The sequence below is a fragment of the Syngnathoides biaculeatus genome, chromosome 3 (genome assembly GCF_019802595.1).
Source record: "Syngnathoides biaculeatus isolate LvHL_M chromosome 3, ASM1980259v1, whole genome shotgun sequence".
In the NCBI taxonomy this organism is placed as follows: Eukaryota; Metazoa; Chordata; class Actinopteri; order Syngnathiformes; family Syngnathidae; genus Syngnathoides; species Syngnathoides biaculeatus.
In genome coordinates this window covers 2,798,582-2,807,225 of record NC_084642.1, presented here as the reverse complement: position 1 = coordinate 2,807,225, position 8,644 = coordinate 2,798,582, and the positions used below count along the sequence as shown (strand labels likewise).

The following is an 8,644-nucleotide window of genomic DNA, read 5'->3' as shown; positions in this document are numbered from 1 at the left end:
CTCCACCAAGTAGCCTTTCAGGATACCTGACGTCACTATTACAAAGTCCACCTCTTTACCATATTTTTTTGTTAAAGAACCCAAATACGCGATAAAACGCTAACTAAACCTATACTGGACCATGCAATGTTGTCTGAGAAAATGGCGGGAGCAAAAAGGGGCTTTGGTTTATGCAGATCTCCGGCCTCTGATTGGTCAGTGACGCGGATTGCGCAATATCGACGGAGGGGTCAATTGGCTGACTGGCTGCAGCTCCAACACCAGTTCTGAGTCAGCCTTAGCGTTGTGCCCCTTTTATTTCTTTCTCAGGTCAAAAGGTTCCAAATTCAAATGGTGAAACGTATGACAATACCAACGCAAAGACGAATACTAAATTAAACATTTCTTCAAAGCTGCAGCATTGTCCTCATAAACCTGTTATAGATCAGCAGGGCATCTGATTTATAGCATATTTATGGTGTTGAGGAGTATCTGCTTTGAACTCAGCAAAGGGGGCCCATCACCCCTCCAGGTGTCGCTGGGTCACACTCCGGGTTGCAAAGAGAATGACTTGGGCACGGATGATGGAAACAAATGTGTGATAAAATAATCATTCTAACAGAAAACTATGATTCGCAGCTCTCATTTCAATTTTGGGTTGTGCAAACAAAGATAAATGGCAACACACCCATGCAGTACTCGGCCACTCAATTAGGAATTTCATGATGACTGACCAATGACGATAATATTACCAGTAATGCATTGGCCTCACAGTTCTGAGGACCCGGGTTTGATCCCGATCCCAGTCCCACCTGTGTGGAGTTTGGATCTTCTCCCCGTGCTTGCGTGGGTGTTCTCCGGGTACTCCGGTTTCCTCCCACATCCCAAAAACATGCGACATTAATTTGACATTCTAAAATTGCCCCGAGGTGTGATTATGAGTGCAACTGTTTGTCCCGATGTGCCCTGCGATTGCCTGGCAACCAGTTCAAGGTGTGCCCCGCATCCTGCCTGTTGACAGCTGGGACAGGCTCTGGCACTCCCCGCGAACCTCGTGAGGATAAGTGGCAAACGAATACGGATGGATGGATGATCATTATGCCAAGTTTTGAGGTGTGATATTTTATGTTGAAACTGAGTTTCAAATTTTCACAACATTCGTAGTCTTTACCCTGTTTTGTTTATTTTAGTTTGCATTATTGAAAAGCTTGACAACCATAGAAACTGGAAACATATAATTATGATAAACTGGTGAACTTATAATAATTATACAAAGGTTTACAAATCAATGGTCTAGATGGCAGTCACATGACATGGTTTAATCCAGCACACAAATATGCATCAAAGAGGCCTTTTTAGGTCATGTCAAGACCGAGACAATCTTTTGTTCGAATTTTCGGACACTGGCTGAATTGTTTGTAAATTTGCTGCTCTTCTGACCGGCACACTTGTGAATCTTCACATCGACCTGTTTAGGCCACACACTGCACGTCAGCAGTGTGCGTCGCTGCGTGTGCTGTCAAACAGCGTCGTCGAGTGAACGTTTGACCGCAAACTGAGCATGCAAAAGGTTTTTCCCCGGTGTGTATCCTTATGTGACTTTTTAAATTAGTCTTTCTGGTGAATGTTTGACCACAAACTGAGCAGGCAAAAGGTTTTTCTCCAGTGTGTGTTCTTGCGTGTCTTTTTAAGCTTCCCTTATCAGTGAATCTTTTGTCACAAACTGAGCAGACAAAATGTTTTTCTACCGCGTGTGTTCTTGTGTGACTTGTTAAATCGCCCTTCTGAATAAATCTTTTGCCACAAAATGAGCAGACGAAAGGTTTTTCTCCAGTGTGTGTTCTTGTATGTGCTGTTAAAGACCATCTTTGAATGAATTTTTTACCACAAACTAAGCAGGCAAAAGGTTTGTCGCCGGTATGTAGTTTTGTGTGATTTTTCAAATGTGCCTTTCTGGAGAAACTTTTATCACAAACTGAGCAGGCGAAAGGTTTTTCTCCTGTGTGTGTCCTTGTGTGCTCTTTTAAATGTGACTTTATAGAGAATCTTTCACCGCAAAATGGGCAGGCATAAGGTTTTTCTCCCGTGTGTGTAACTGTATGTCTCGTTAAATGTGACTGTGTAGAGAATCTTTTACCACAAACTGAGCAGACACAAGGTTTTTCTCCAGTATGTGTTCTTGTGTGTATTTTTAAATGTGCCTTTCTAGAGAACCTTTTGCCGCAAACTGAGCAAGCAAAAGGTCTTTCTCCAGTGTGGGTTCTCGTGTGTTCTTTCAACATTGCCTTTTTGTCAAATGATTTATCACAATCGGAGCAGTGGAAGCATTTGTTGTCACCTTTGGTGTGTTCATCGTCATCATCATCATCGTCGTCGTCACCTTCCTCATAATCAGAAGAGTGGGATGTTGCAATGTCACTATCTGAGAGCGGAGCCGAGAGGCCGTCTGCTCGGGATGCCTCCCAGCGGTCTCCTTCGTCGTCTCCATCCTTCAAAGTGACGCCAGCCAATGGAAACTCGCTGATGTCATCCTGCCGCTCTTCGTCTTTCACGTGTGGCGTCTGCAGTTCTTGCTTCTCAAGATGGGGATCTTCTTCACTGACATCTGCAGGACACAAGAAAGTCAAACTTCAAGACTGGTTTTTGGTCAAGTTTACTAAGGGTGGAACAAAAAAAAAATTATCTGAGTTGGAAAGTCCTTTTTGATTTAACAGATGCCAGTGCTTTGGTACACGGTTTATAAATAGACTGTTTTCGAGCATGTGACTACATCCGGGGCACCTGGCCATGTCGGATGGGTTCACTCGACTGATGCGCCGTTCACTCTGTGGTTTTGCATACAGATCGGGGTGACACAAATGTTGGTACGACTGTTAAAACCGACGCATGACGGCTTAAAAGACTTCGGAAAGGTATCGGGGCTCATAAGATGTTGTTTCAAGAAACCGTCACGACGAGAAGTGTGCTTTGATAGACAATATCCACCCGCGTGCCTCGGAGAAACACAAATGGAGCAAGAATTTCCAACCGCGGGCGTCGGTGACCTATCCAGACATCGTCAACTATCTCCTCTTCTCGACAAGCGCCCGACGACTAAAGAATTACAAAGGTCTGGAGGCCGACCACCAATTCACCGCACCTCTTTCTCCCCTTCCACGGCTACATTTCTAACTCCACTGAAGAAACAGCTAGCGGATGCGGTAACCCGCTTTTGCAAACTCATTATAACGTATGCCCTTGGCCCCAAAGAATACTTCTCCTTCACAGAACTTAGTTATTTGCTCAGTAGGCGTGAAATTCTAAAAGGTATCCAAGACTTACAAAGAACAAAATGCTCCGAGCAAACGCTGACATTGCCGATAGATCGGCTGCGCTAATACGAGACAGCCTCAGTTGTCGCCGTTTGGTTGCTAACTGCTCCGTTTTATCGGACTGGTTCTTGATCACAGCTTGCAGTCGAAAGAAAGAAGCTTTCGTTTGAGCAACCAATAACATAGCAGTGCGCCCCCATTCATACGCCTTTCTGATATGATTCCTGCTTGGTTACGGTTTGTTTACACGAATTCACCTAACCAAGATGGCGACCGCGTTATCAACCTGAAGGTGTGTGACGTCAGTCGAAAACAGTCCAGTAAGTTTCTTTCGGCTTGACCCGTTAGGGGTCACCAGAGAGTAACATCTCAGATGAACACACATCAGTTTTTATGCCGGATCCCCTTCCTGACCCTAACCGACCCCTGGTTTACGGAACCAATGCTCTAACCACTGAGCTATGGGGCCACAATCGAAAATATCTCAATATAGCTTGAACGGGGCCATGGCCCAAATCTTACAAGACTTATTCCGGTTCCGTCGGAGAGCGCCGTGCTGAGAGTTTGTGTGAAAAATGTCAGGACTTTGCTGGTCTCCTTGCGCCTGCGCATCTTTCCCAACCACATCCCTAAAACGTGCGCGCTACGACTCTAAGATTGCCCGCAGTTCCCGTGACGTAGAAAACAAGAGAGCGTAAGACGTGAACAAACCTGCTGTGCGCTTGCAAAGTTCCTCCTCGAGCTCTTCTTCTTTTACACGCCCTGCACACATTTTCACGCGATAATCGACGTGCTTCACACACATTTGATCTCCGTTTAGCGACGCGTTGCTCATAAAGGCGTCCCTTTGCTAGCAAGCTAAGCTATCGGGAGAAATTTCCAGAGCACCGAAACTGGTTTAAGCGCATACGGAGAGAAAGTCACAATGGACGTCCCGTGTCAACGTTCCTGCACATTCTGTATTGAAACGAGCGCAAATATCACAGCTGAATCGCAACGTAGCCCAAAACTTTCATTTCCGGTTCCCTGAAACTAACTTCTGGTTCAGCGACACCAAACATGGCGCACGACTGACATCTAGCGGTCAAAATTCAGACGTCACCGCATTCCGCTTCTTGATTACCGATTATGATAACATCACGAAATTAGAATTGGAAGCGACGGCCAGGGAAATCTTAACCATCACGGCGATTCACAGAGACATCCGACAATGTGTTATTTAGGAATGCAAAACAGGGAAATTCTACTGGAGGGCCAAATACAAACGCAGACAAAAATGACATTAATATATATATATATTGAACTCATAACTGTTTTAGTCGATATGTATGAAAAAAAAAATCGATAGAGAAGCATTTATGCATGAAAGATGGTTTTGCTCATCGTGGGTTTTTTCATGGAGAGGAGGGCTGTTAACCCCAAATTTAAAAAAATGTGACATTTCGACATCAGTTATGGGACAGGGACGCCCCCTCACGACACGTTCGGGCCTGCCAGGTCGGACGGCCATCGGAGACAGATCAGAAGTCTCTAAAAATGACACATATGGAAATACGGTATGATAAACATGAAGTCAGACAAAGCCTAAACGTTGGACTTTGTCATCTTTGCTAGCTTTTGGAGACATTTTGTGTCAAACAGAAGACACTGAGCGAGATTTCAAGTTTTGAGTGGTGCTTTGTCCCTGGGCCGGACAGAATTGCTTTGACCTATTCTGATAAATCCTGAACAGAAACAGATGGTGAACCGATAAACCTAAAATAATTGCAGACAGCACAGGGCTCAGGTTTACAGATGGCGGTCAGGTGACATGTGGGTTACAACAAGAAGTTGACAATGAACATACAGTGCACGCCATGATTTATTACAACAAATAGTCACAGATAAATATAGCACAGCAAAGAGGTATTAGAAAGCCGTGCCAAAACCGAGGTTGACTAAATTGTTCATAAACCAAGGGTTAGCTGCATAGGGATGAGCGAGCCAGAGTCGACCCAAGACAGTCTCAGTTTCTTCAGAAGCTTCCCACCAGTACACTTGGGACACGTGACGCTTAACATAAAATCCTCAAACGAACACGCCGGCCTCACCAGTGTGTCGGCTTATGTTTGGTCAAAGCGCCTTTCTGAGTGAATCTTTTCCCGCAAACAGAGCAGGAAAACGGTTTCTCACCTGTGTGCGTTCTCGTGTGCGTCATCAACGAGCTTCTTTGTGTGAAAGTTTGACCGCAAACCGAGCAGGCAAAAGGTTTTTCTCCCGTGTGCGTCTTCATGTGTCTCGTTAAATGCGACTTTGAAGATAATCTTTGATCGCAAACGGAGCATGCAAAAGGTTTTTCTCCCGTGTGTATTCTTGTGTGACTTTTTAAATGTGCCTTTCTAGTGAACGTTTGACTACAAACCGAGCAGGCGAAAGGTTTATCTCCAGTGTGTGTCCTTGTGTGTCTTTTCAAGCTTCCCTTATCTGTGAATCTTTTATCACAAACTAAACAAGGAAAAGGTTTTTCACCAGTGTGTGTTCTCGTGTGTATTGTTAAATATTTCTTTGAAGAGAATCTTTTGCCACAAACTGCGCAGACAAAATGATTTTCTAGCGTGTGTATTCTTGTATGACTTGTTAAATCTCCCTTCTGAATAAATCTTTTGCCGCACACTGAGCATGCAAAAGGGTATTCTTCAGCATGTTTTCTTGTGTGTGGGGGCAAAGACCACCTTTGACTGAATCTTTTACCGCACACTAAGCAAGCGAATGGTTTTTCCCCCGTGTGCGTTTTTGTGTGATTTTTTAAATGTGCCTTCCTCGAGAATGTTTTACTGCAAACTGAGCAGACAAAAGGTCTTTCTCCGGTGTGCGTTCTTGTGTGCTCTGTTAAATGTGACTTTGAAGGAAAACTCCTATCACAAATTGAGCAGCCAAAAGGTTTTTCTCTAGTGTGTATTTTTGTGTGGCTTCTTAAATGTGACTTGGTGGGGAATCTTTTACTGCAAACTGAGCAAACGAAAGGTTTTTCTTCTGTGTGCGATCGAATATGGATTGTGAAATCTCTAATTTGAGTGAATCTTTGGTGACAAATTGAGCAGGCAAAAGGTTTTTCTCCAGTATGTGTCCTGGTGTGTTCTTTCAACACGGAGTTGCTGTCAAACGTTTTGTCACAATCAGAACACCGGAAGCATTTGTCGTCGGCGTGACGTGTCGTTTCACCTTTGAACTGTTCTTGACCACGGCCGTCACGGTCACCCTCGGAAGAGCGCGACGCCGCGACGTCGCTGCCCGAGAGCCGAGGCGAGAGGCCGTCTGCTCGGGATGCTCCACAGCCGCCTCCTTCGTCGTCTTCATCCTTCAAAGTGACGCCGGCCGACGGAAACTCGCCGACGTCGCCGTCCTGCTCCTCGTCTTTCACACGTGGCGTGTCTGGCTCCTCCTCCTCCTTCTTGATGGGCGGGGCCTCCCACTCCTCAGGATGGAAATCTTCTTCTCTGACGTCTTGCAGGACACATGAAGACAAACGTGTTATGAAAAAGAGCCGCTTCTATGAATACATACTTGAAAAGTTGGAAAGGTTAAGGGAGCATCATCTATCCATCCATCCATTTCCGAGCCGCTTACCCTCACGAGGGTTACAAGAGTGCTGGACCCTATCCCAGATTTCATCGAGGCGGAGGTGGGGTATACCCTGAACTATCCACCCATCCATTTTCTTTTGCCACTTATCCTCACAAGGATTGCGGGGAGTCAACGGGCAGGAGGCGGGGTACACCTTGAACTGGTTGCGAGCCAATCGCAGGGCACCATCACACCTACGGGCAATTTTAGAGTGTCCAATTAATGTTGCATGTTTTGGGATGTGGGAGGAAACCAGAGTGCCCGGAGAAAAGCCACAACAGCACGGGGAGATCATGCAAACTCCACGCAGGCGGGGTCGGGGTTTGAACCCCAGTCCTCAGAACTGTGAGGCCAACGATCTAACCAGTTGCTCCACGTGCCTCCGTCTCCATTATCCGATCCTTACAAACTAGGATTTGTTTTTATTAACGTAAAAGCTCCTCTGACCAGTGAGACTATTTGGACAAAAGGCCATTGTGACATTCGGAGTGACGTTGCAGTGTCAAGTATTTGGCAAAAAAAGTGAAGAAACCTGCTACGTGTTGAGGCTGCTTGCAACGCGCGTCTGGTGGTTGACGTTGCGGCTCCTTCTCCTCTTTTACTCCACAAAGTTGCTCCCCGTCCTCTTCTTCTTCTTTTACACGTCTTCCGCACATTTCCTCACAACGATCGCCGCGCTGTACACTCACAGCCGATCTGCACAAAGGCATCTCTCTGCCAGCGGCTAACAAGCTAAGCTAAAATCAGATGTCTTGTCCAAAGATTTGGGTGCACTGTGACCATTTTCCAAGCGCACGAAGATTCCACTAATGACGTTTGCGTGAAAAAAAACTAACGACGGACGGCCTGCACTGGTATGAATAAAAATGCAAACGCGACGTAGTCCGATTGTTTTTTGTTTCCTGTTCCTTTCAACTGACTTCCGCTCTTTGAATTCCGCTTCCGGGGCACGACCGCCTCCTTGCGGTCATCACGGAACACAGGACATATTAATCGATAATCGCACAGTGATGGAAACTCATGAAATTAGTCTGACGGACGGATGAACTCGAGACATCAGAAACGACTTAAAGAAGAAAATAAACAACATGCCTGAAATCAAATTTGCATCCATCCAATCCATTTTCTTTGCCGCTTATCCTCACGAGGGTCACGGGGAGTGCTGGAGCCTTTCCCAGCTGTCAACGGGGAGGAGGCCCGGTACGCCCTGAACTGGTCGCCAGCCAATCGGAGGGAACATAGAAACAAACAGTCACACTCACAATCCCACCTTGGAGCAATTTAGAGTGGCAACACGGAGAAAACCCACACAGGCACGGGGAGAACATGCAAACTCCACGCGGGCGGATCCGGGATCGAACCAGGGACCTCAGAACTGTGAGGCCAACGCTTTCCAGCTGAACCACTGTGCCGCGACTTTACTTTAAGGTTACTTGTAATTTTTCCTAAATTGAATCTCCAATCCCCAATCCCCAAAAGTGGTACATTCCTGTTCCTTTAGCAGTTCTGCGATGAATTTGGACTCTGATTCTACCATTGACGTCACACCGAGATATAAGGGGCGTGTCCATTTTGACCTTAAGAAAAGGGGAGGTTCCAAAGATAATTTGTGACTGTATTACCAACTGCTATGAAATTGATTGTTTGGGCAAAAAATATATAAAATCAACTTGTTCATGAAATATTCACCATGCACAGTGTACAGTTTTTGCAAATTGTTTTTTATGAATTTCCCCTTTTTGATTTATTGC

At 45.6% G+C, this 8,644-nt stretch overlaps 1 protein-coding gene across 2 annotated transcripts; it reads right to left on the bottom strand.

Moving 5' to 3' along the window:
• Nucleotides 1-1,155: 1,155 nt before the first annotated feature.
• LOC133497570 (gastrula zinc finger protein XlCGF57.1-like) lies at nt 1,156-7,826 on the bottom strand. 2 transcript variants are annotated; one of them, XM_061813580.1, is made up of 3 exons: nt 7,426-7,826; nt 6,492-6,773; nt 1,156-2,584 (listed from the first exon to the last, which is right to left on the bottom strand). In XM_061813580.1, the coding sequence occupies exons 1-3, from the start codon at nt 7,601-7,603 to the stop codon at nt 1,452-1,454; spliced, it is 1,593 nt and encodes a 530-aa protein (XP_061669564.1). In that variant the 5' UTR covers nt 7,604-7,826; the 3' UTR covers nt 1,156-1,451. The 2 variants fall into 2 exon arrangements, with proteins under 2 accessions (XP_061669564.1, XP_061669565.1); XM_061813581.1 differs by lacking the exon at nt 1,156-2,584 and adding an exon at nt 4,600-4,820.
• Between the last annotated feature and the right edge of the window lie 818 nt (nt 7,827-8,644).

What these genes read in the sequence shown, in the direction of transcription:
- LOC133497570 (XM_061813580.1), bottom strand. Translation starts at nt 7,603, where the DNA reads ATGCCTTTGTGCAGATCGGCTGTGAGTGTACAGCGCGGCGATCGTTGT. An exon ending in GCAGCCTCAACACGTAGCAG is followed by an intron (nt 6,774 to 7,425) that starts GTTTCTTCACTT and finishes GTGTCCTGCAAG; the next exon opens with ACGTCAGAGAAGAAGATTTC. An exon ending in TGGTCAAGAACAGTTCAAAG is followed by an intron (nt 2,585 to 6,491) that starts GTGAAACGACAC and finishes TGTGTCCTGCAG; the next exon opens with ATGTCAGTGAAGAAGATCCC.